General features: G+C 58.7%; 1 protein-coding gene across 1 annotated transcript in view; it reads right to left on the bottom strand.

Moving 5' to 3' along the window:
• Positions 1–25141, bottom strand: part of AJAP1 (adherens junctions associated protein 1) — a 45467-nt gene extending 20326 nt beyond the window's left edge. Inside the window, exons 1-2 of the mRNA XM_068658717.1 lie at positions 24734–25141; positions 5364–5962 (exon numbers count right to left, since the gene is read on the bottom strand). Of these exons, the coding sequence (XP_068514818.1) occupies positions 5364–5962; positions 24734–24762 (628 nt within the window). The 5' untranslated portion in view covers positions 24763–25141. The remainder of the gene's footprint in view (positions 1–5363; positions 5963–24733) is intronic.
• Between the last annotated feature and the right edge of the window lie 1709 nt (positions 25142–26850).

A 26850-nucleotide genomic window follows, 5' to 3' on the forward strand; every position in this document is an offset into this window, starting at 1 on the left:
CAGCCCAGGTTAGCGCCCGGTCCCTTATTCCACTTCTGAGAAACTTTATGGCTCCGCTATCCAGCCCTCGTGACCGTCACGGAGAGTTTGGGGAGAACTGGCTTGGTTTTAGAGGCATGACGGCTCCCCCAGCCCCCTGAAAGCACACGCTGCGGTGTGCCACGCGGGGATGCGCCCCAGATCAGCCCCGCCGAGCTGCTGGCTTTGTCCTTCTCACCTCAGTGCCAGAAGTAATAGGGCTGCAGCATTAATGCTCCCAAGACGCGTGCTGCTCCTGATCCCCAGAAGTCTCATCTAGCCTGGAAAAATGCCTTTGGATAGAAAAATTCAACGGGGAGAGTGGCGTGACCGTTCCGTAGCAATGGCAGCCACAAATAGCCTTTTCCCAGGGGGGATCAGCGTGATTTTGCCATAATTCTACCCACGGTGCTGCTTAATAGCTTTTAAGAAAAATAATCTCCGATAAACGAGAAGGCTGACCCGGTGTGCTGGGAAATGTCCTTGGCTCGGCTCCTGCTGACACCTCAGCCCCTCGCAGAGCAGAGCAGAGCCGGGGCTGTCCCGGGGATGCTGCGCTGTGCCCCCAGCCCTGCTGGGGAGCCCCCGGGGCCAGGGCTGCGAAACCACCCCCATCAGCTCCAAAACCCCACCGAGGGAGCACCAATAATCCCCGAGTTAAAGCACGGCTCTTCAGCAACCAAAAGCTACGGCTCCTGGAGACCTCCTGGCATTTTGAGTGGGACCGTGGAAAGGAGCAGAACATCCTGCTGCTGCTCGGAAACGCTCGTGCCAAGAAAAAAGATCCTGGAGGCTTACGCTAAAGACACGGGGACTTATCTGCTCAGGTGTTACAGCCAGTATCACTAAGCAATAAATATTTCTGAGAGCAGGAGAGGAGCGTTTCTGGCTCATTTAGCCACACGTGGGGGAAGGCACACAAGCACGCCCAACATCTGCTAATCCCGGGGAAAACAGCAGCCCCGTCTCCCTCGTCAGAGAAGGCTCAGCTTTTTTTTTCAGGTCCTCCACCCTTAAGGAAAACCGAGCTGTTGTGCAGCTGATGCCCGGCCTTAAGAAGCCTCCTTAGGAACCCTTGCAGGACAAGCACCAGCCCCGGCTCTTGTGCCTCGCCGGTGCCCCTCGGTGCGGCACCGTGGGCCCCTGGCTGTGCCAGCGAGGGGACACAGACCCCAGGCTGGTGGGGACACGGTGGCCCTGCACTCGCTGCTGGGTGGGACACATCGACCGTGCCTCTGCGGTAACAGGGGAAGAGATGGATTTTCCTGATTTTTCTCTTTCCATGGCACTGCCCGGCCCTGCCGCTGGGCACCGGCCCCGATGAGTCCTCCTGCAGGCGTGGTGGATGGGTTGCCCGACAAAACACCCCTTGCCTCCAGCTCGGCAGAAGCTATTTTAGGTTTAGAGGAGACATTTCAGTTGAAAGCTTGATAATCCTGCGGAATTGATGGGTTTCCCATCCAGCCCTCAGGACGGGAAGGGAGGAGAAGCCCATCCTTGCCAGAGTCCCCATCCCCAAATGCAAGGCCAGGAGAGGGGCAGGGATGCAGCCCCCCCCAGCACATCCCAGCCCGTGCTGGCTCTGTCTGCCAGTGACACGGTGGGGCAGGGCCAGGACGAGGGGACACGGGCACACCACCTGCAGGTGCTCGCTGAGTGAACGCCCCCCACCCCAGCCCCTCCATCGCTGCCCCCACAGGGCCGAGCCCGCGGCGGCTCCCGACGCCTTTGCAGGCGGATCAAAGCAGCAGCTCCCCCCCGGCCGCCCAGGGTTTTCTTTTAAACGCATTTTATCTTTAATTAATTCCTTTGAAGCCTTTTGCATGCGCTATCTCGTCGCATCCAGCGCCCCCTTTCCCGTCCCCTCTGTTTGAAGGCAGGGTCACCTCCCTGCAGGGTGGCGCCCGTCTCCGCGCCATCATTTATCCACGCTGCGCTCCCAGCAGCGTGCAGGGAGGGGGTGCTGGGGGCAGCCGCCAGTTCAGCACCACTGCCGGTGCTCTGGATGCCCACACAGCCCCACGCCACCCCACAACCCCGGCCATGCCCCAGGGGGTGCCCACTGGCACCAACACCAAGAGCACGCCGTGCGCAGCGCACGGTGCCAAATTCAGGGCGCAGCGGCCATCAAACAGCCATTAAGAGCAGCAGACGGCACATAAAGCCTCCTGCCTTATAAAGCACTTAAAGGTTTAATTAAAGATGGCTTTATTCTAATAATACCGAAAGGAAGGCCTCAGACAACTCCGCGAGCGCAATTCATGCTTAAACTTTGACAGCCCCTGATTCACGCTTTTCCTTTTCTTTTTTTGGCTGAGCCAGTAGGAAGAGCAGATCCTCGCTCCTGCGGAGGCCAGCAGCCCGCAGACAGCACCGCGCCGCCGCGGCGACAAAAGCTCTGTTACAACCTTTGCCTCCCGCAGCACGATGGAATTTTAATTATTTCGCTCCTTACATGCTCCGTCGTAAAACGAATATGACAGCCCCCGAAAAAGGAAGCACATTTTTGAAAACCATAAGCATAAACTACGCATGGGTGAACATATTGAGTCCCCATCTGACTGCCATCAGCACTCTTGCCAGGCGCTGAGCAGACATAGGTGGCACAGGGATAAACACACCTGATTTTCAGTTTACTTGCTACAAAAAACAGCAAAAAAATCTTGCACGATAACACCCACCACAAACAGAGCCGCGCTTTACCTCCCTTTTTTCTTTTTTGGACACCAGCAGCAATCACTTGTCTATCTTTTCTCCTCCTAAGCAGGATTTTCGCTATTCCACTGAAATTTTTAGGCTTGTTTTTCTGCCGGTGAGTCACATAAAGATTGTTTCTTATTATTTTTTTCTCTCTTCTTAACCAAGAAGGAGTGGGGCGAGAGGAAAACCTGAGCAGGATTGCTGTAATTGCTTGCCTAACCAAATGCCACTACGTTTGCTGAAGTGTGGGAAGCGGGGCTGTGATGGGAGCCGAGCGTGCAGGTCCCCACCACATCCGATGGCTGTGCCCATGTGAGTGATGGCTTCTCCTACCATCTAAAATCATTTCTGGAGAGAATTAACATTCCCCTCCCAGTCACTTTGTTGACTCACGTCCCCATCCTCAGCCATCATCCCACACCAAGGGAAGGAGAAAGCTTTTGTCCCCCAAAGCGCGGCGGCTCCCTGTGGGTGCGCGCAGGGAGGGCAGCAGGGGGAAAAGCAGTGCTTCCACCAGTGCCACGGCAGCTGATCTGCTCTGACTGCATACGAAACCACACAGGACAGCAGCGAGGGTGCTGCTGGTGGGCTGGGAGCTGGTGGGAGCCCCTCTGAAGGTGCTGGCCCCGGGGAGGCTGAAGCCCCGCAGCCTCCGAGCGCGGTGCCTCCGCACCTCGCCTTCCCGTACTGCCGGTGGTGCCACTGCTCTGGGCTGCAGGACGGCGATTTGTGATGTTCACTGAGGCACATCAAGAGTACAAACAAGTTACCTAATCCTAATTTGTAGCCATATGTTTTTCCAGGCAGAGAACAAACACTTCCAGCCGCCAGAGCTTATGTAACGGAGAGGAGCAGGGCTCGCACGACGCATGGGCTTCCACGTGCGCACCGCCAGCACCGTGGCCAGTGCTTTGGGGTGCTGCTGGCCACTTCCCTGCCATGGTGAAGGGCCAAGTGGGACCCTGGTTCTGCCAACACGCTGCTCCCAAGCTCCTGCAGCTCCCTCCTGCCATTTCGTGCTCAAAGGGAAGCATGGAGCAGCGGGATCCTGGCAGGAGCCATCACCCTGCAGCCAGGCTGGCCATGGGGCAGCAGTACAGGCTTTAAGAGGTTAAATGCCTTTTTCCTTGGTGTGCTGCCTGCCCCAGCAGCAGTCCTGGTGGAGATTTTGGTCGTCTTCTCACACGCAGCCGCAGCACAGGAGTTTCCTCCTCACCCTGAGCCTTGGTGCCTGGTGCCGGAGCCTTCCCCCCGAGGAGCTCACCAGGGCTGCTCGCTCTGACGAAGCAGCCTCCTCGCTGGGATTTGATGTACAGCAAGAAAGGGCTCTGCGCTCACCTCCAAGACCTCGCTGGGTGCTTAGCATGGATAATGGCAACAAAAGCAAATTCGGAGCTCAGGCACTTTTCAATTTAGGGCGGATAGGCTGAGATAAGAAGGTCCCTTAGCCCGGGAAAGGAGTTTATTGTATCCACCACTCAGGGGAAAGATCATTAACAAAAGCTCTGATCCTGGAAAAGCCCCGATGGGAGCTCAGAGCGGCAGTGGGAGCCCCCAGGGAGCTCCCCACTCACCAGGGCCGTGCTGGAGGCTGTGATTGGGGCCGGGCGATGCCGCAGCACGGGGCCGTGAGGCTCAGCATCCCGCCAGGGACCTCAGGCTGCCGGCGGTTTGTGCTGGGAATTATCGATGCTCCACGGCTAATTCATCCAGCTGATTCTAACTCTACTTATTTATTCATTTATTAGCAAAAAGATGCGTGTGGGTTGGGCGATTTTTCGCCACCACAAATAACTTCAGGTTAGGAACAACATTCTGGTTGGTTTTCCCCTTTCTCCCAAGCAGGGCGTGCTAGATAAATTCATCAGGATTACGATCAGATCGTAAAATTCCTTTTCGTTTTGACTAGAAAATCACCGTGGGCTAAAAGCGGTCAATGCACAGTGAATATATTCTGTAAACTGTACAACAGTATCCCACAGTTTAATACTGGTAATAACAAATATAATTTGAAATAAATGGGAACCTGCTTCCTCATCCATGTCCGTGCAGCAAATAGTGCTGGTGGAACGCATTACAGTAACTGAGTGCTGCACTAAATTTGATTACGGAAGATGGTTTGTGGATGTGTACTGATAATAGGAAGAATACAGCAAGCTGCTAGAAAATGTCTCAGATAAAAGTGATGAATCAGAGCTTCCATTTGTTTCCCGAGCGCTCATTTGAAATCGCTCATCTCGGAGTCGGGTGGCGTTTCCGCACTGGCAGCCCGTGCCACGATACCCCTGTGCCAGGATCCCCTGGCTATGGATCTGCCATCCCCTGTGAGATTTTGCCATGCACCAGGGCTCTGTCGTGCCACTCAGCACTGCATCCAGACCCCAGTATTGTCTCCACTACCCAGGGCTGTTTCAGGATGGATCCAGAGCAGAGCGCAGCACCCAAGCGTGATGCACTCTGGCACATGCAGAGGAGCCAGGACAGATGGACAACCCACCCCAAGTGGCCAGAAAAACCACCCTAATCGTCCAAAGAACACTCTGTTGATCCCTCTCCAGGGTCAGGCATCCCCCGGCACCATGGCACAGCACAGCACACCCCTCCCCATGGAACAGCAGGCGCTGTGCTCAGTCCCCGGATGGTACCTGAGGTGTCTCCCAGGCCGCGGGGCGGGCGGGCGTCCTTGCCACCGCTGCTGTGGCCAGCGGCCGGCTCGGCGGTGCTGGGGCGGCCGGGGCTGCCTCGGGGCACCTCGCCACCGGGCGTGGGAGCCGGGCTGCTGGGGGGCGGCGCGGCGGCAGCGGTGGTGGCGGCGGCGGTGGTGGCAGCGGTGGTGGTGGTGGTGGCGGCGGTGGTGGTGGCGGCGGTGGTGGTGAAGGCGCCGGGCAGCGTGCTGCTCTCCAGGGAGTCCTCCTCGCCTGTGGGGCCCCAAACGATGACCTCGGGCAGCGCCGTGGGCCGCCCGTCCCGGGGGGCGAAGCCGCGGCCCCGCAGCTGCCTCCTGGCGCGGGGAAGGGGGACGGGGGGTGGCCGGCGGGAGCGGGGGGCGCAGGGCCAGGGGGGGACAGGGCGCCGCGGCTCCTCAGTGCCGCCCATGCCCCACAGCGCGCCGCGGGGCAGTCTGTGCCGGTGCGCTGGCCGCGGCGAGAGCCGGACCCCGACGGGCTCACAGCTGGCGAGGTCCATGGCGAGGTGGAACATGGCTATCAACATCCAAGCATGGCTTCCTAGCGGGCAACCTGACCTGCGGACAGACAGTGGAGAGTGTTAGAGAGAGGAAGAGCACGGCGGGCACAACAGACGGCTTTCCACAACCCCCTTCCCAAGGTGGGGAGTGAAACCCTGCAGCCCAGCCAAGTCCAACCCGGTGACACCCCCCAGCCCCATCAGTGCTGCGAGGCAGCACTCCCCCAGCAGCAATGCAGGATGCCCCAGGCACCCACTCCCCTTCTCACTGCCAAAGCAGGATGGCACAGATCCCGAGAGCTACGTGAAAGGCATGGCTGCAGCAGGGAGAGCAGCCATGGATGGACGTCCTTCCATCCCCAACACTGAGCAGCCATCGAGCTGGCCCCGGGGACGTTTCCATCCCTCATTTCAGGGGTTTGAGGTGCGCAAAAGGCTCAGGTGAGGCGGGAGGAGGCGGAGGACATGTGGGTGCACCGCAGCCTGCGTTTGATTGCGCAGAGCTCAGGAACCCACTGGCGCGAGCAGCAGCCGTGCCGCGCCGGCACCGAGCGCCGGATGCGATCTCGCCTCGTGCGAGCCCACGGCAGGCGGCGGCGGCGCTAACCAGTCAATGAGTTAGTGAGGGAGAGCGCACGAACGCTCGCTTCGGCGTGTGTAACCCACTTCTTATTAATCAGGTCGCTGTGACTCAAAAGGAGCAGCGATTCCCCGGGCGCGGGGAGGGCTGGGTGTGCGCCCGCCACGCGGGATGCGCCCGCGCTGCTCCTTCCCCTGGCGAAGCCCCCGGCGCGGCTGGGAACGACAGGCAGCCCGCTTCGCTGCGCTCCTCGTGGATAAACGCAATCGCTGGAAATCGCACTGAACTGTCAGCAGGTTAATTATTTTAAATTTTGCTTTGATGTAAAGTGCCACCATTATTTCATGTCAAACCTCTCTTTCTTTCTCGGTTACATCTTACCGTGAGAAGCGCTGCTCTAGCTCGTGCCTTCCCCTGTGATGCTATTTCACGTGAAGCGCAGTGTTTCACGGAAGGAAAACGCCTGAGATATGCAGGGCTTTTTGCTTTTTCAGAAAAAAAAAAAAGGAATAGGCCAAAGCCCAAAAATCTTTACTCTGTTTTATTCGGCTTTTACACAAGAAAGACTTTTGTCGAACTCAGCAGGAGTTAATGAGAGCTTTATATGGCTAAATAGACTAATCCTCCACAGCACTGTACCCCGTAAAGTCATTGGGAGCACTACAAAATGTGCATCTGGTTGACAGAAGAATTGTATACTCCCTCCGTGCGTGAGCAAATGAAGCCAATGGAGATGACCTGGATACTCTGAGGCGCAGTCTTTTTCTGCTCAAAGCATTTTTCTTTTTTCTTCCTAATTGGCTATTTTTTCAGAGCATAACAGCATTTATTTTGGGGAGGAAAAAGGCGATGCACGGAGAGAGCGCAGAAGGAGAAAGGGAAGAGCCAGCAACAAACAACATAAACCAAAATAGTTCAGGCTGGGGGAGGAAAAATTTCAAGATGTTAAAAAAAAAGCCACACAAAATACATTGTTGGTGCGTTTTTTTAGAGGCCAGCTGGGCCGGGTGCAGCGCCCCACCCAGGCAGCACCATCCCCCCAGGCACGGCTGCACTGGGGGCACCGAGATCTCTTTGCTCCTGCTGAAACTGCCTCTGCCTTGGGTTCTGCGTGGGGGTTCTCACCCTGAGCTAGCTTCGTGGCCCTGTCCCCGGTGAGATTTTGGGAGCCGAGCCACATGCTAACCCACGGGGCAGAAGTAATCGGATTTGGGCACAAAGAACGTCCCCACGCGCTGCGCGCCAGCAGCTCCGCGGGCAAAGCCGGTGAGCAGCCAGGAGGTCGGGCTTCCTGCGAGAGCATCACACGTGGGATCACCTTAGCAATATTCACAGCCCTGCTGCCACCCCAGCCAGGCTCAATTTCAGCCTCTGCCTAGCTCCTGAAGCGAAATTTCTCCTTGTGAGGAAGGAGGGGTGCCAGGCACCTCCCCAGCACCAGGCGCACCCCGAGCAGCGCGCCCACAGCACCCATGCGCGCACATGCGCACACCAAAAGCTCTCCGCTGCCGGGCTGCTCCTCCAGGAGAAAGCAGTGCAAATGATGCACTTTTATTAATAGCCACTGAATGAGGAGAAGGAAAATGAAACCAGCCCAAACTCGGTTGTCGCTGAATCCCAGCTGTTGTCTTTTAGCTTCTCAAAGACAAAATACCGGTCCTCAGTACTTGGGATTGGCAGCTCCCCGAGGAAAGCAGATTTTTCCCCTCATCCCATTTCCTCCTGCTTGCTCATGACATTCTCAAGTCGCAGCAGCGGTGGCACAGCCCCAACACTCCGCGGCACCACGGCTGGCTCTGGCCAGCCCTCAGCTCGTGGGGCTTGGCTCCAGCGCGGGCTGTGCCCGAGCACCCCGGGGCTGCTCCCTGCAGCGTGGGGAGGACGCGGGGAAGATGCAGCGCACGGCACACGGCCCCTGCCTCTGAAAGGGTCATGCAGAAATCCCGCACCCAAGCACGGTGCCACCAGGTGATGCCCAAAGGCGGGGGTGTCCCTCGCTCCTGGCATCGCTCCCCAGGCTTGGTCTGGCCCCCAAGCCTCTGGTGATGGGCAGGGACATCCAGGGCTCCTTTGGGGCAGCGCGAGGCTGTACCCAGCAGCACCCCAAGGGTGGCGGGGTCACCTGCCTGCCGCAGCCCTTGGGGCGATGCCAGCCATGGCCCCGGCTGCCCGCCGGCTGGCACAGCCCCAGGCATGGCTCCTGGAGGGGGCTGCCAGTCTGGTCAGCTCGCAGCAATTGTGTGTGGCACGCGATCTTCTGAGGGCTTTGCAACGACGGAGGAGAGAAAGTGTCCTTCAGCACAAACAGCAGCGAGTGGGAGTCGGCGTCGTCCAGGCAACGCAGCGCGGTGCGCGCACAGCGGCGCTGGGGATGCGGCAGCGAGCGGTCCCATGGCTCCAGTGGGAGCAGCCCCCGTCCCCCGACCAGGCTGGGGGCTGCAGCTCGCTCCCCCCATATCCCCCAGCCCCAACCCAGCCTCCTGCCAGCGCTGAAGGTGACAGAAGTGTCCCACGGGGCAGCCTGGGGACGTATCCATCTCAGAGTCCTGCCTGGCCCTGGTAATGGGGTGTCCAAAGCCCGGGCGATCCTGCAGGAGCCTGATGCTCCCGGGATGCTGCCCCCAGGGACCCCCTGTGCTCACCCACCCCAAGCTGGGTGTAAGCCCCTGCTTGGCTCTCAGGAGCCGTGAGCAGAAAGCCGCTGCTGGTCGCAGGCGGCTGAGAGCAACTCGCTGCTGGCGCAGCTATTCCGAGGCACGGCCCTCGGAGGACTCAGGATCTTTGCTGATGCATCAAATGGCACAAATCCTCCTCCGCCTGCACGCCCTGCATCTCGCCAGGCGGAAAGCAGAGGGCAGAGGAACAATAACTGCTCGCAGCACCCGCAGGAACTGACTGCTATGTGTGCTGACGGCTGCGGCACCACGACCTGCACAGGGACCGGCGGGGTCCCTTACACCGCTCACCCCATTCTCGGGAGCCCGGGGCTTTGACTATCCACAACCCCCTCCCTCACCCTCTACGATTTGCCTCATTGCAAAGAAAAGTAGGGAAAAGCGTGGGCGATTTTCTCCTTTCCCTTCTTGGAGGTGAATGAGAGCGTTATCCTGAAACGTCCTTCAAACTCCAGGGAAAGTTCAACGAAACTTGGCAAGGCGGTTCGGCAAAGAAAAGAGCAGCGGAGAGGTTTGAAACCACCGAATCCCTGCTTTGCCTCCTCGCCCAGGAGCCTTTGTTCCCCTGCACCACAAATCCGCTCCCGTGGCTTAATGGATGGTGAGCAGGCCGTATTTTCACGCCGTAAGAGAAACTCCTACAAATATTTACACGCGCTTAACGGCGAGTGCAGGAGCAGCTGACTGAATTCAATGAAACCGCTCCGATAATTACAGTGATTGCACGCGGGGCCTGCGGGGACCATTGACCACCACCGCAGCACCCAGCCGAGCTCTGCCCCCACAGACCTGCTGGGGCCCCGCAGCTTCGGGAGGAGAAGGGGAGAAGGAGGCGGGCGTTGCCGTGCTTTGTAATTAGTTGTGAAATTACTGGTGTCGGTACGGCGGAGGCAAAACTTGGGTTAAACACTCCAACGATTACATGCCTGTTATGCGGATTTTAATTAGGTTTCCTTGCAGCTTGGCAGCGCAGGAGGTGTGGTGGTGGGGGGGTCCTGGGGGAGGTGGGCACATGGGGAAGCACGGGGGCTTTCTGAGCCCTCATCCCCAGGGCACTGATGGCACTGGGACGAGCAGAAGGAGGCGAGGTGCCGGTTTCTCCTGAGCATCGTGCCCAGCAGACGACCACCCACGAGCTCCCAGAGCCATGGCAGGGCAGGACCCTGGCTTGGAGAGGCAAGGGGGTGTGAGCCCCTCTGGGACACGCAGGATTTCATCCCAGCACGCTCCTCTCCGTGCAGCATCCCCGTTTCCAGAAGGCGATTCTCCCCCACAGCCCCCAAATCAGCCCCGCATCGCCCCAGCAGCCCGGCGGACAGGTTCTCCAGAGCAAGTGAAATGGGACCGTTAGCCAGAGCTTAATTTCCTGGCAGAAATAAAAACACACAAATATTTAGTCATTTGTTTTCCTTCCCTTTTCCCCTGCTCTTTTAGAAAGGGACAACTCAGACGCCAACAACAAACACCGAGATTAAATCCCTCAGCCGGGGGCACAGCAACAAGGGGGAGAAACCAGCAGGTTGTGCACTTTGAGCTGAGCTCAGACAGCCTCACTCCCACATTGCAGCCCCCAGCCCCAAGCACTGCAGCCCAGGCATCACCCAGAGCACCCAGACAAGCCTCACCGCTCTGCTTGTGGACCTGGGGCTGGTGCCAGGTTTGGGGACATTTTGGGGCACCTGGGCTCCTGCCCCCACCAGGGAAGTTTGTTCCTTCCCGGCTGGCTGTCTCCCAGCCCAGCCTGGCAGAAGAGCCCAAATCCCGTGCTCGTGGGGATTTTCTCTCACCTCCAACGACTTTGCTGAGCACCTTGGGAGCAGAGCTTGGCTCCGTTTTCAAGGTGACGGCGCTACCGGCGCGGACGGTGCTGAGAGCATTCCTTACAGCCCCCCTGCCTGCCCTGCGTGATGCTTTCTCCCCAGCACGAAAATCCCTTTGTAAATCCTCTCAGACGCAGCCATTTGCTTTGAAGGGCAGGGGAGCTGGCACTTCAGAAGCAGATTAATTCGAGGGGGCACGGGGCTCTGATCTCGCTGCGCCCTTGTGCTGGGAACGTTGTGCTGGGGAGCCTCCTCCTGGGGCTCTGCCCATCAGCTCCTGCCCGTGGGGCATGCCAAGGCCGTACCCAGCCCCTTCCGAATCTTCATTTACAGCCAGAAGTGCTGAGCATTTTGTGAACCGAGCACACGCAAGAGAAGTGCTTTGCTCATTCGTATTCCCAAAGTGTGGACGAACCCCAAGCCCAGCATCTCTCTGCCCTGCCATTGCCACCTCTGTTCCCAGGCCTCCCTCACAAACACCTGAAATAGGGGGCTGGCAGACCCGGTCCCAATCTCCCCTCGAGCCCCTTCCCAGCTGTGAAAGCCAAACTGCTGCTGCTCAGAGACCCGCAGGGACACCTCTCCCCAGGGACTGCCGGCGTGCAGAGGCCGAGGCTCTCAGAACACCTCTGCAGCTCTGAGGGACGTGCCCTGCCCATATGGATGCCGAGCATTAATTACTTTAACGTCTCCAAAGCAGTGCAGAGCAGGGAGGGTGAGGTGCTGCTTTCTGCATGACGAAGCTGGACGCAGCAGCACAGCAGTCTCCAAACACGTTACAGAGTTTGGACAGCAATGTGTGTGAAAAACAAGGCACATAAAGGAAGATGAGAGCAGGCAGGATAACCAGAGTAACCCCCCCTTTCTGCGCCCTCCATGCACATTATTTGGCATTTCTATCTGCAGAGACAGCCTGGCACGAGCGCCCCAAGGGCAGAGAGGGCTGCAGCAGCACGAGGCCCAGCGATGTGATGGGGCGCACTGCCCGGGCACCCCTGCGGCTCGGTGCCACCTTGACCTTGCCATTTCTCCTGCCTGCTGGCTGTGGGGTGTCAGCACCGCCCCTGGTGACAGCCGGGTCTTTCCCAAGAAGCTGCCATCGGGGCACAGGGCGGGGGCTGTGGTTGTGCTGTCCCAAAGCCCCTGAAGCCCAGCGCTGCGGGGAGGCTGCTTCAGAACTCAGCCGCTGCCAGCTCCTGGTGCCAATCACGGTGTGGGAGGGGAAGGCAGGGAGAGCCAGCGCGGCTGCTGAACAGGAGGAGGAACACGACGGGAAGGGAAAACATCTCGTACTGCTCCAAGGCAAAATGTTTTTAGGCTGCATGCGTTCCCTTGCCCTTTCTCTTCAGGTGCCACCTGACATCCTTGGGTCCTGCAGGAAGGGCACAGCCACACGGGGACAAAACCCCTCTGCGGGTCTGCAGCTCCCGGGCATGCTGGGGACATCCTGGTCCCACTGACCCTCTGGGGACAGGGACCCCTGGCACCACTGGTCCCGCGGGTGGGAGGTGGGTTAATCCAGCAGCTGCAACCCCAGGCTACGTGCTGCACGCCTGGAAATCCCTGAATTTGGTCATCTGTCAAAGCAATTAACTAGGATCAGGGCCACAGAGTGGCTTTGACAAATTGCAAAATACAAATTGTCAGCAGCTTGCAAGCCATTTGCAAATAACCCATTTCACTGAAGCCTCAAAAGACTCACTCGAGTGTGAATCTATAGGGCAGCAAGGCAGAGGTGCTGATTTGCATCCCTTTCATAAGGTACTTGTTTTCTCTCCAAAAACGGCCCCTTTCTCCCATGACTGTGGAGACACTTCACAGGCAGCCGTAAATGCAGAATAGGCTGATTTTTAATGCAGAATTATACAAATGGAACCATTCTTCCATTTCATGCCTCATGTTAGGTAATGTATTGGTGTTGCACAGGGAATCAAGGTTATGTCCTTGTTTTGATGATTTACGAACTGAGCATTTTACATCTCCAAACAGCAAGCACTACAGAGACAAAAATATTCCCACAACCGCCGGGAGGACGCACAGGAGATGTGACAGGGCGATGCTGGCTCGTCCCAGGCAAGGTGCAGCACCCTCATGGCGCGGACCCGGGTGCCTGGCTCCAGGAGGCGTCTTTGCCAGCACAGCTCTGCATCCCACATGGGTGTTCAGGTCCCCACACATTACAGGAATATTTAGAAGTCCCTGGTTTTATGGGGAAACAATGCTGCTTTATCTCGGAGGGGGACATCCCTGGTTCTGTGCGCGATGCTCCCTGCAGCGCGCCGACTGCCCTTTGTCGGGGAGCTACAGCTCCAAGCCATTGCCATGGAAATAGAGGAGTGCCACTGTACTCCGGGGCTGAACAGCCCCTCGGATGGGCTGGGGGGAGGAAAGCAGCAAATTCCCATGCGTGGGCAGATGACAAGACACGTGTGGGCTCAGCACCATCAGGGCTCCACTGAGCGCCTGCACCCAGCACCGCCGGGAGCAGCCCCCTGCCCCGCTGCGCTCCTGGGCAAAGCCTGGACAGCGCTGTGAACCCAGCCCTGCCCAGCCTGGCCGAGCTGGGAACGCGTTGTCTGGAGCCCCAGATCCCTCCAAGTTAATTACAAATTTAGGAAAACATAGCTGCCAAGGTCTTTAAAGCTGGGCCTGGGAATTAAGGCACGGGAGCTGACATACAGTAGCACCTAGGTAAATTAAACGTGCCACATCACCACCTATTCATATTACAGAACTGAGCTTCAGGATTACATACTAATAAAAGTGGCATTTAAAACAATTCCTAAGTTCCTTCCCTCTCCCCTCTCCCCACAAGTAATTAAACTGACAACACTTCGTGCGGTGGAAGAGAGGGGATTTATTACAGAAGAAAATTAGCAGGGGGTGAAGCACACCGAATTCCCACCGCCAGGCTCTCGCAGCCAGGCAGACAGCACGTGCCTGCTGGAAACATGCCCCAAACCCAGGCCTGCTTGGTTTTCAGCCCCCATTTTCAAACATTTTGACGCATGCCAACAGGATGCAGGGTGCCCCGCACCCAGCACCGGGGCGCAGGAGCGCAGGCGGCACGGGGAGCCCCCAGCAGGGCTGGCACGGGGGTAGCAAAAACCACCAAAGATCCCCGGCAGAGCCTGAGTGGCTCTGACAAGGACACAGCAGCTGTTAGAGGCTGTTCTACCCGGCCGTGTGGGATTATTTCAGATAGGATTTGAAAAGCACTGGGGGCGGGCGGGGGAGAAGCCCGGGAAGCCAGCATGTGCCTTCAGGCAGAGAAACGTCTTCAGCAAGTTTCCGTGTAAAACCTGAGCTCCGCTATTCACCTGCTGCTGCTCTGACAAGCATCCTGCCAGCTGACAGAAAACAACCGAGACGCAGGCTGCTGGCCCTGGCGAGAGGCAGAGGCCACGGCTTCAGCTGGCAAACACCACGAGGCCAGGAGAGGGGCTCCCACAGAGCCCCCCAAGGAGCTGCTCTGCTCCGAGCAGCTCGGAGCATCGCTGCTGAGGTCGTGGGCACTGAGACCTAACCCCAGCAGGACCTGGCACTGCCCCGTGTGTGCTGCTGCAGCAGCGAGGAGCAGGCTTGCGTGAAGCCAGGAGAAGCAGAGCCTGGAGGTGAGCTGCGCACGACCTCGCCTGCTGCAGCATCCCTCGGTGCCCGCTCCACAGGTGTGAATGCAGCAGCAGCTCAGGAGCCGGGGAGCATCCAGCCCAGCAGATAAAGCACAGGGAAAGGTCCCTGGCTGCTGCCGGCCCCTGGAAGGTGCACGTACAGCAACGAGGGAACAAACTGGCACAGGCAGCGCCCGGGATCTGCAACCCGCAAACTCTGCCAGCGCCTCTGCCAACGCTGCCTCGAACACTGCGCGCATTTAGCGCGGCGGGGCCGGACAGTGGGGCATTTCATCAAACTGTCTGCAGTAACACTCGCCGTCTGTCCCGCCTGGACAAAGGGGTGCTGTGAGAGCTGCCTTTCAAGCTCAAACCTGCACCTGTCTCCCATTTAGTTCACTCTCCCCCCAGGATTTTGCACCAGCGCTGGCTATCAGGCAGAAGCAAGAGCTCCAGCTCAGACACAACCTGCTGGGAAGTTTCTCCCAATGCCACCTCCAAATCCACCCAAAATCCTGTAGAAAAGTCACAGGCTCAAGCCTGATTCTTCAGGAAAAATACAAATCCATAAAACTACAGAAATTAGCTCTTCTTTATTGTGCCTTCCCACCTCACACTGCTTGTACTCCTGTGTCCAGATCCAGCCTTGGGTAACCCAAGGGCAGGATTTCTCCCCTTAGCCCCAGCTTGGTGCTGGGGTGCCCAGCACTGGGCTGGCCCACGTGGCCCCACGTCACCGCTCCCCAGTTACAAAATGGTGCTGCCAAAAGGAAGGGACGGCGACACGTGGACGAGAGCAGTAAACCCGGCAGCTTAGAGATTATCCCTAATGCTGTGAAGAATAAATAAGGACAGCGGAGTTCAGCTGCGGGCCCGGTCCCACCGGACCAGACCCCGGCACGGGGAGGAGGGTGAGAGCCCAGAGCCCCCCATGCCCCAGTGCCATGCTCCTCCAGCCCCCAGAGCTGCCAGGACGGGTCCATCAGCCTCACATGGGAACGTGAATTTCCCCCCCAGCCATAAATGAAGAACGAGGTCATTCCCTGCTTCATTCACGAGTTTTCTTCCTTTTCCACACGTGTCTCCCCTGCAGAATCGATCCACGAACAAAGCAGTTTATCCAGGGAGCGCTCAGGCCTTTTAGTGCAACAAAATAAAGGCATCGGCGTGGAAAATCCAAACGTAAACCCTGAGCCCTGCAGGGGAGGCAGGAGCTGGGGTTTCCCCGGTGGCAGGAGGTGGCCCTGAGCTGACCACACAAACTCTGCAGCAAGGATTCCCTCTCCTCCAGCCCACTCCCATAGAGCTGCAGGGATTTCAGGAGATGGCGATGCCTTCAACCTACCCCATGCCCTCCGTGACCCCAGATCCTGCCATGAACCACTTCTTATGGCACTTTTTACTAACACTTTCTGCCCCATCAACAGCCACAGCCCCTGGTCCCGATGTGCTCTCCCTGACCCCACAGCTCGGGACATCTCCGTGCAGCCCCCGGGGCAGCGAGCGGCTGCTTTTGGGGCCGGGCAGGGGCCAGCACCAGGCTGCAGGGAACCCCGGCTCCCCCGCTAAATAACCGAGCACTTATCTTGTTTTCTAAATTAATGTGCTCAGGCGTGCCATTACAGCGTACGCAGGAAACACTTTGATCTAAAAAAAAAATAAGATAAGTTAGCTCAGTATGCATTAAGTAGCGGCTTAACGAGTTTTAAAACAAAATAATTAAAATGGGTTCATTATACTGTTGTAACACAATACGACTTCACAGGAACGGCGCATCCGAGTTCACAGCTCTGCCCGCCGAGATATCCCAAATAAAGGCAAACATTATCACTGTGAAAAATACCCAAGGAACGGATATCTGCCAGCGGGATTTGTCGGGAACATCTCGCTGGGTGTCCCACTTCCCCCAGGAAGCCTGAACTGGGCTGCACGGCCAACGCAGTGCTCTATTTAATGGGGTTACTCCCGATTTACACCGCTGTATCCAAGAGCCAACCCTGGCTTTCTTCAGGGGAACTCCCAGGTGGCCCCGCGAGCCCACGGATGCTCAGTCTAGCACGAAAGCCCAGCGGTTGTATGAGCAAATGAACAAAGGGAAAGTGTAAAGAATTTTGAAAGATCCAATAAGTGCTACAGCAATGGAGAAGATGAGAGAAATCAAACGGCTAAAAGCAGACAGACAGGTAGCTTTTATGGGGCAAGAAATACAATAAAAAATGGAAGAAGCAAAGCACGCTTTGAAAGTATCAAACGTCAATACACAGGCTGGGAGAAAGCAAGAGCAGGATCCCAAAGCTCAGCCCCACCGGGGCTGTCCTGCTCCGGGCATGGGGGCCGGCACCGCGGGAGCAGGCTCGTGGCTGGACCAGCTCAGTGGAAAAAAAAGAGAACGGGCTGAAAAGACGGAGAAAAAGCAAAACGAAAATAGAAAGCAAGGCAATAGAAATAGAAAGCGAGAATGAAATCCAGGGCAAAGACTCTTGATCCTTTCATACAGAGGTTTAAATCCCCTTTTAGCACCAAACAATTGCTTTTTCCACGGAGGAGAGCAGTGCTCCCTGCCACGGCCACCTCGGTGTGCGCACAGCACCTGGCGGAGCAGCATCAGGAGCAGCAGCAGGAGCAGGGGCACGATCCTGCAGGATAAAGGTGACCATGAGTCACCAGCGGCACTTCTCCAGCGAGCGCCGAGGAAACACTGCGCTGTTTGTGGGCACACACCCTCCGGAGGCTAATTGCCAGTGAGTCAGATATCACTGTGCTTTGCATCTCATTAAAAAAAAAAAAATAAAAAATCCCCTTTGCAAGAGAGATTAAACTTTCCAAAGCGTTATCTCCAGAGGAGATGAAGGTCCCAGCCAGGCAGATCGGCAATGACAAGGAGACTTTTCTCACCCCTTGCTGCTGTCTGTAACCCTCTGCGATGCACTCCAGCTCCTGCACTCCTTCTCCTGCAGCATCTCGGCTTTCTGCAGAAGAGCAGAAAGGTGCCCCCTGCCCGTGCCCACCCCAGGTCACCCAGAAACCCCCCGTTTGCTGCTGATGTCCTTGTGGGAGCAGGACAGAAGCTCCAGCAGAAACACTTCTCTTCATAAAAAAACAAAAAGAAGAGAAAAAAAAAGATGAAACTCATCCCTCAGCATCAACACTCAGAAGAGCAACCTCGGCCAAAAGTTATTCACACCTGAAGACAGAGAGGATTAATTAGCAGCATGCAGCGACAGCCTGAGCTGGTGCCAGCACCTCCGTGTGCCAGCAGCCCCGCGGGCAGGGCTCGGACCCACCAAGGGACCACGTCCCCCCCCCGGGGGGCTGCAGGGTCCCATCCTGCACAGGGCACCCTGGGCACAGCGCCCGCAAGGAACTGCCTGCAATAAGCAGCTCCATCCTCTGCCATCAAAGTGAGCAGCACTTGCTTTGCCAGCGAACATGTCACTTTGACACAGCGAGTTCTGCATATTTCGCTCGAGAGGATGCGAAAGGAGTAGAGAGCCTCTTACAGGACCGGGAAACAAGATGATGAATAACGGCCCCGCTCTTCCCAGGGAAAACTTAATAAGGAAGCGTACGGAAGGCAGCTACTTGTGGGGAACGAGTTTATTCTTCTTGGGAGCTCTTTTGAAAATCACGCACGCCAACGTCTGGGATTGTAATGCTCTCTTTGGTTAATGCAAAGCCACTCCAGGCTCGGCTGCAGCTCGAGACGCGCCGAGCTGCTCCTCCAAGGCCCCTCTGCAGGGGAAGGAGCAGAGCCCGGCGAGGGTCAAGGCACAAGTGGGAACACGGCCACATGCTGCTGGTCCCCAGCATCAATCACCGACGTTTCATTGGGTACTTAAGTGGATGTCCTAATCCGCAGCAATTAACTAACGCTTCATTACTGCAGACGGAGCAAAGAGATGCGACCGCAGCCCCAGGAGCACGGCTGGGGTCACGCACAGGACCACGGCAGTTAGGAAAACACACCCCAGGGGGACACAACGCGAGCTGTGGGCTTGGCTGTGGGGCCAGCCCAGCCCCGGGGGACCCCGCACTTCCCCCCCAGCCTGGCTGCTTCCATGATCCAAGCGAAACGCGCTCCAGCGCCAACATAAATCTGCACTGCTTGCTCTCAAGAGCCCTGAGTGTCGTCTTGCGAGCGACAATCCATCAGCTCTCCCCCACCGCCCAACAATAGCTTTATGTACAGCTCGGCAGCCACCATTATGCTATTCACATTCCCTATTTATGGAGCTGTAAAGCACTGCCGAGCATTTATCATGGAGATCTCCGCCCTAACGTCCTGGGGTGTTGCAGAAAGGGACGCACAGCCAGCCTGATTGCTGAAAGACTGTACCCAAACTGCAAACCCACACTCCTGCCTAAACCAAGTGCAGGCACCAGCAGGGGCTCTGCTGCTCTGGGCCACGTCCCGAGGCAGCCTCTCACCTCCACCACCCGGGGACCGGTGCCAGCAGGCTCCTTCCCCGTGCTCCCACGTCAGGGCACAGGCACTCTGCCTGCTCTGGTTGTTCCCTCCCAAAGGTCCCCGCCTGTGTTTCTCCTGCAGGTCACACTCCCTTTGCAGAACCGTGTTACCGCTCCCTGACTACATGTTGTTCTCGAAGCAGCTTTTACTCAGCCTTTATTTGGAGCGATAAACTCGGAGCTCCGTGGGATTGGCAACGCTGCCGCCCCCGTTCAGCAGAAGGAAGGCTCCCTGCGCCCCACGTGCTGCCACCCGCGGTGCCTTGTCCCCTGCCACCCCAGCCTGGAGCTAGGGGCAGGTCCACGGCAGGGGCTCTGCTCTCTTCACTTCCAGCCCTTTGCTTCGTTAGGAAAGGGCAAATTGTTCTCATTATCCTCTCCAGCCAGGGTCCCCCTGGCACAGCTCCAAGGAATGACCCCGACTCCCCAGGGCTCATTGAACAGCCGAGCGCTGCCGGAGTCACCGTGAGGACCCACACTAGCAGTGCCACTTGCCAGGATGCCCCAGCAGCTACGGCAGCACAAATACAGCTCTGGGGCCGTGGCACCGCTTGTGGGAAACCAGAGATGCGAGCAAGACCTTCGGAGGGAACTCAAGCACGAGGCGTTGCGTGCTATGCCTCCCCCTGTACGTTATTTCCCAGTCACGCCGAGACATTTCCCACATCAGAGCTGGAAGCAGCGACTCCTGTGAGCGACGAGCTTCGTTTCATGTTTCCTCGCTGCAGTCCATGTACCTTCTCCCCCGCAGCTAGCGAAGGCGGAGGGCGCGGGGCCGTGCTCCTCGGGGCCAGGCGGTGCCTGGAGGGTGCTTATTTCCATGCAACTGCGCATCCATCTCCAGCCAAGCTGGATTTCTTCTCCTTTTATTGCTGTTGCTTGGTACCAGAAAGGCTGAATCACTCAGCAGCGCTGAGGAAGCGCCGGAGAAGTGCCGCATCCTCCTGCGCTCGGGGTTAGTGCCGGAGGCCTCCACCTCCCCCTGTGCTCCGACGGCCGCTCCAAGCGGCCCCATCCACGGGATGAAGCTCCAAAAATGAAGACGTGCAGGGGGCGAGGGTCTCCAGCAGTGGTGGCTGGAGGGGAGTTGCTGGTAGAACACGGCCACGGGGATGGGACACACAGGACGTGGTGACGGTCACGGCCCCAGCACCGGAGCAGGGTGCCAAAGCCCCGCTGTGGGTGCCAGGGGGGCAGCTCACCATCAGCCTCCCTGGGGGGCTCCTGTGCCCTCACCCAAGCCCCAGCATTGGCCTCCCCCCGGCAGACTCCAGGCAGAGATGTCCCAGCTCCATGCTGAGAGGAGGCTTCAGTACAGCCTCGACAGGAGGCTGAGGAAGGAAATCGGTAAAGCAGCAGCGGTTCAGTGCCAGGAAAAACCTCATTTCACGAGGAATCCTCCCGAAACCAAATTAATGTCGAAGGATAAAGGTAGGTAAACCTCCCGCAGTTAAGTTCAGGCCACAGAGGCTCAGTTTAAATCTCCCAGCAGTTCTGATTTAATCAATGCGTTTCGAAGAGAAATTAGATGAAGTCTGTCTCCATCACAGGAAATTAGGTGAGCCGAGTCTGGAGGCGCAGGTCCCGGTAAGAAGAGCCACAGAAAATGTTCCCATCCGCCCTAATTCCACTGTGCGAGAGGCAGTTTGGGTCTGGAGCTGTGTGTGGTATTCCAGGGAAGGATTCATCCCCATGGAGAGCAGGCATCGGGGTGGGGGCTGAGCAGCAGCACCCAGAGGAGACCCCCGGGTGGGTGCCGGGCCACAAAGCCCCCTCCCAGCATCACCGCCCAGCTCGGGGAAGAAGGGACAGAGGCAGAAGGGATGTGAAAGCACCGAGGAGATGGGGTCTGCCCCAGGTCACTCCCCATCCTCCCCTGATGCTGCCCAATGCGCTTGGCAGCTCGAAGCTCCCCCAACAGAAGTTTCTGGTCCCAAACTCAAACCACATCGGGCCCGAGGCTCCCCCATCGCGGAGCAACAGCCGGCCATGTGGCACAGCTCCCACACCCCCAGCTCAGCGTATCGATGCCTTCCTCTGCCCTCCCAGCGCTGCCCCTATCAGCTCTATTTAGAGGCTGAAGCATGCCCACATTTTCGTAGCGCATCGCAGACCTGTCTGAGGTCACACAGTTTATTCACACCCTACAGAGCCGTGGCACAGCGGCTCCCGCTGCTTGCTGCTGCCCTGCACGCCGGCATCGATACAAATAACCCCTGCTGGGAGGCCTCTTGGATCAGCACGAGGGGAGGCAAGGTAAGCACAAGGTTATCGGGCCACCTGGCGAGCCGGCCCGCACCTCGCTCTACTTTCTGTTTACGCCTTGAAGAAGGGAAGGGCGCCGCTCCTCGCTGCCAGCAGATGCCGGTTACATAAAGCGCACCCCGAGCCGCGGCGCTCAGATGCCGCGAGCAGATGGGCAGCCAGTTCACACATCCCATGGACCCGTATGACAAACGAAGGCATGATCGGTGCTGACGCGGGTGCTGCCTCCCGGGAGGCTGCCGGGGACTGGGGGCAGCAGCGATGCCCCCACCGACCCTCCTGGGGCCCCCGCCACCAGCAGCGCCACGACAGCCGCTCGTGCGCCGAGGCTGCTTGGCATGGGCACGGCTCCTTTTCCTCCTCGGTGAAATCGCTGCCAGCTCGGAGGTACGAGCCGTGGCGTAAAAGCGCAGTTTATTCGAGCATTATGGTGGCCGTTAAGTGTCATAGCCGGCGACACTAGATGAATTCCTGTGGCAATCAATTCGCCCGGGAACAGCCAGCTCAGCCCCTGCGTGGATGCGGGATGAGTAAGGGCTCCTCAGCGGAGGCCATTAACTCCCACTGCTTACTGCTCTCATTACTCCCCAGACTGCAAGCCTTGCATCTTTGACGAGCGGCTGAATCTACATTTGACAGCATGAACTTGATGAGCGAAATTCATGGGAAATATTTGCCTTGGCAGGAGCTATAGGGCCCATAAAGTTTCCTGGGCGCACACGCGCAGGAACGTATGCTTTTAATGAGTCGCTTTGTACAATCAAACAAACTGCACGCAGGATTTGTACCCTCACTGCAAATCACTGCGGAGCTAAATGCCGTGAGAATCGGGGTATAGGGTTGAAAACAGGATATTGGTGGCTACGGGAGGGGAGTCACCAGGCAGAGCTAGCAGACGGCACAGCACAGGGGCTGTCACTCCGGCACACGCGCAGACGGACGCGCTGACACAGGCACACGCACACACACACGGCTGCAGGTGCACGCTCGGTGCCGGCGGCCCCAGACACAGCCCCGGCCCCACAGCCCCACGGGGAACTCGCAGCAGCTTCGAGGGGCAGCGCTGCAAAACCACCCAGCTCCTCGCTGCTCTCCCACCCAACCGGGGGAGCTGGAAGTTCCCCTCTGAGGTTTGTAGGTGCTGCTTTCCTCAGCTTAGGGTAGCTCAGCTTGTCTGTAGGGTCATGAAATCGCCACTGCCCCGGGGCAAAAGGAAGCAGGCTTGGAAGGAGCCCTGGGGCAGGAGCACAGGCACCACCTCCCCGCGCATCCAGCAACTGGAGGCACAGACTGCACGGGGTGAAACGGGCACCGGAAAGGTCTGCTGCTTCTCTCAGAGCTATTTTTCTGGTAGTCTTCAAGAAAATGAGGGGAAATGACATGGGAAATGTCAGAAATAAAGCCAGAAGCAATTAGAGTTAGAGAGAAGCGAGAGCAGCAGGCAAGGTTAGCAGGAAAGTTATCTCTTATTAAAAATGAAACGCAGAGGGACTGCAAGCTGATGAGGTGGTACAGAGGACAGGCTGGCAGCGAGGATCCAGGGTATGCAGCGAAGAAATTCGTGAGGCAATTCGAGGAGAGAAGCGACCGGAAGGCTCCCATTTTCCTTGCTAAACTCCTCACAAAATAAAAAAGCAGAGGGCGTCCTCTGTTTCTAAGATTACAGTCTTCTGCTGGCTCCAGCCTCGGGAAGCAGCCCTCCAGCTCCGCCGGTCTTTTCATCTTCCACCAAATACATCCAAACTGGGAGGCACCCTGAAAAATGTTTCAGGTGCTTCGCCCAGGAGTAATTCCTAAGGTCACGGCACCACTGCAGGCTCCGCGGAGGCTCCGTCCTTCCCCCGGCACAGCACAGCCTTGCCAGGCGGACGTCTCCGGTGGCAGTGCAGAGCTGCTGGCTCGCCCGGGCCATCAGAGCACAGCCAGAGGGACGAGGCCAGGGCCACGGGCAGCTCTCGGCTTGCTGTGCCCACCTGGAACGTGCCACACGGCTGTCAGTCCCCGGGACACGGCTGCGTGCGACTGCCCTGACACACCAGAGACAAACCCGAACACCACCGAAGACAAAACCTGAGGGCCTCCCCCAGTTCTTCAGCACGGAAGAAAATCTCAGCTCAAGTTTCACCTTCCTTAATCCGAAGCTCGAGCCAAGCCACAAAGCCTCCAGCGACTCCGGCGGGCCTTGGAGAAGCACCCTTCACATCGCCCATGTCCCGATGGCCACTCCACAGCGCTCGGGGCACCCTGCCCCGCCGGGAGCAGGACTCGTGCCAGTGTCTGCCGCGAGCACCTTGGAGCGGGGAGCAGAGCAGCGAGAGGCAGAGAGGGCTGATGGGCTCCCCTAGTTGCTGCTCGGGGTAGGGCTGCCGCTGGTGCTCGCATCCATCCGTCCGCTCATCCCGCAGCCGTGCAGCCCTCTGCGTCCCGCTCCCCGGGGAGCGGCCGTGAGGCCCGATTCTCGTTTTCCTTGTGGTGGGGCCGCTCGCCATGGGACCCCCCTCTGCAGCACGACCCTCTGCACATCCAGAAAGCACAACGCCGTGTGTGAGCTGCTCTCGCGCTCCACAGACGCAGGAGAGGGTCATGGCAGACGGCACTGTCTGACCCGTGCCCCACATCAAGCGCCTAATTGTTCAAAATAGGACTTTAAAAATACAGAATTGGGTTGGGGAGAGAGGAACGTGGGGCACATCGCACAGCAGCATAGTTTTCCGTATCATCTCACTCGTTTGGCACACCACCGCCTTAAACATATCCTACTGAAACCGGTCAAAATAAACAAAAATAGGCATTCCTGCAGCTTTAAGGGCAGACACACAGAGAGCGGGCAGGGGCCGGGTAACTAGTGTTCTCCAAACACAATACCCCGAAAATAACAAGATTTCAGCTCAGATGACTTCGCAGCGGTAATGAAAATGTGTTACATAACACTTTGCCTCTGTCTCCTCTGCTTTGCAATTCTCGATTAATCTACAAAACACATCCAGCTGTCTGTCTGCGTGCGCACTCTCCATGCCCGGGGCGCCCTGCCCGCCCCTCCCGGCCCCTTCCCCCAAAACGCACCTGCCCGGCCGGCCGGGGGGCCCGGCCCGGGAGCTGCCTTTCCCCGGGAGCGTGCAGCGAACAACAGGCGAAGAAAACCCGATCGCGCATCCCAGCCGCCGGGGTCGCCGCGCGGGGCTCGGGGAGGCGGCGGGCGCCTCTCCACCTCTCCCGGGATGAAGGCGCTCGGCTCGCGGCGCTCCCGGCTGCAAGTCGCCGGGCTGCATCGCTCCGTGCCCGCTCCGCCACCCTCCGGAGCAACTTCAGCCTCCAACTCCTCCAGCCCCGCACCGCTCCCGTTCCGCACCCGCTCGGTGCAGCCCCGCGGGCGGCTCCCCCTGGCTCCCACCGCGGTCCCCGGCCCCTTACCTGCTTCCCGGGAGCCGGCGTATCCACATGGTCACGTCTCCCGGCCCGGCCCGGCCCGGCGGGGCTCACCGCCTCAGCTCTCCATCCGTGCGCGCCGCCCCGCGCCCGCGGCGGCGCTCAGCGGCGGGGCAGGCGGCGCCCAGCGGCTGGGGCATGCCCGGGGGCCGCCCCAAGGCCGCGCAGCCCCCGGCGGAGAGGGGAGGGAGGGCGGCGCTCGGTGCCCGTGCCCCCCAAGCCCCCGGGGCGCTCAGCACCGGCGGGGCAGCAGCGCGCCCGCGGAGGCTGCGCGCCCCATGGGCGGCGGGGGATGCGCGGGGCTCCGGCGGGCGCGGTGCGGTGCGGCTCGGCTTGGCACGGCTCGGAGCGGCTCGGAACAGCACAGCACGGTTCAGCACGGCTCGGCACGGCTCCGCGCGCCCGCGTGTGTGCGCGCGCGCCCGCGGGGCGGGGGCGAGGGGGGGGGCCGCGGCTTTGGGAAGTTGCGCGGGGAGGAGGCGGGGGCGGAGCGCGGCCCCTGCGCGCCGCGGAGCCGCCGGTGCGGGCTGTGCCCGGGCACGGAGCCGCCACCGCCGCCGCCGCCCGCGGACGGGTCCCGGCCGCCCCCTCCTCTCCATCCCGCCCCCGGCCCCGTTGCCTGCGCACGGAGGCGGCGAAACGCCCCGGCCCCGCCGAGCCTCCGCGGCTCCCGAGCGGGGTGGGTGGATGCGCCCGGCCCCCGCGGGGGCGGCTCGGGGGCACCCCGGGGTGCGGGGACCTTCCCGGGACCTTCCCGGAGCGCGCAGGGGGCGCGGGGCGCTCGGCGCTCCCGGAGCCCCCGGGGAGCTGCGGGCGGAGCGGGCTCGGCGCGGCCCCGGGCGGCTCCTGGCGGCCGCCGCAGCTCGGTCCTGAGCCCAAAGTTTGGGCTGCTCCTCCCGAGCCGCCGGAGAACGCCCCGCCAGCGGCAGCCCCGGCGGCCAGCGGCGTCCCGCCGAGCTCCCCTGGGGCTCCCGAGCCGGGACTTGCAGCAGCCGCCGGAGCTCCGCCAGCCGCGAGTTCAGGCTTTTTTTTTTTTTTTTCCTTTTTTTTTTTTTTTTTTTTTTCGTGCTCATTTCACGACAATAGGACACGCGCGGATGTGTCAGGAAAGGCTCTGGTTATTTTAGGAGGTGTTTCATCATAGCCCGGTATGTTTTCTGCTTCCAGGGGGTGCTGACAGTAAGGAACCAGAATTATTCCTATAGCTAGGATACCGAAAGGAAAGCGTCTCTTTGGGGGAGGCAGAAAAAAATAAGCTGCCTTGGATGTTTGCTGTTCAATCGCTGTAATAAATTTTTGCATGAATTTGGCAATGGATTCCACAAAGCTGCCCCGGCTACAGGTGAGAAACAGGATTGCGTTTTGCCGAGTCAGAGTCAATTCCCTTGCAGGAACAAACCTTCAATGCTCCTCAGTGCCAGTGCATGGTGCCAGCGAGGAAAAGGCATTTAAACAGCCACAACTCACTTTGTACAAAGCACTCACGCCAAAAGCAAGGTTAAAGAGAAATGAACGTCTCTCCAAAGCCTTTCTGAGTCTCGAGATTTTTCTGGCTCCATATAATCCTGTTCTAGAAACACAAATAGCTTCCTTTAAGCAAGCAAGCCAGATTAAAGGTCACTGTTGTCCTTATGACACCTAACAAGTCCCTGCTCGTTACGTGTGCTCCCAGTGGACCAGCCGCAGCTGCCTCTGCAAGTGCTGTAGCTCAGCATCCAAATCCCCACATTATTTTGGGTTGGATTCCTGGTCAGAGGGAACCTATTCTGGGGAGGAGGAACTCTCAGGAGCTGGCCTGAGGAATAGCTTACCCCGTCAGATTTCAGCTCCCAGAGAGGTCTGTTCCCCCAGCAAACACAGCAGAGCCAGGTGTGCCGAGCTGCCCTAAAGCTGGGGTTTGCTTTGTTTTCCTCCAAGCACACTTTGGAGCTGCTTGGGCAGAGGCACACAAAGGTGCTGACACACCCGGTGGAGCTATAGGGTCGATGGCAGCTATAGGGCAGGGTACAAATCCCACAAACTGGAGCTCAGCCCTGCCCAAACTTCTCATCCCCCCGCAGCCTGCAGGGGGGGAGCCACAAGACACAGCGGTCCTCGTTACG

This window comes from Anas acuta, chromosome 22 (genome assembly GCF_963932015.1).
Source record: "Anas acuta chromosome 22, bAnaAcu1.1, whole genome shotgun sequence".
Taxonomy (NCBI): Eukaryota; Metazoa; Chordata; class Aves; order Anseriformes; family Anatidae; genus Anas; species Anas acuta.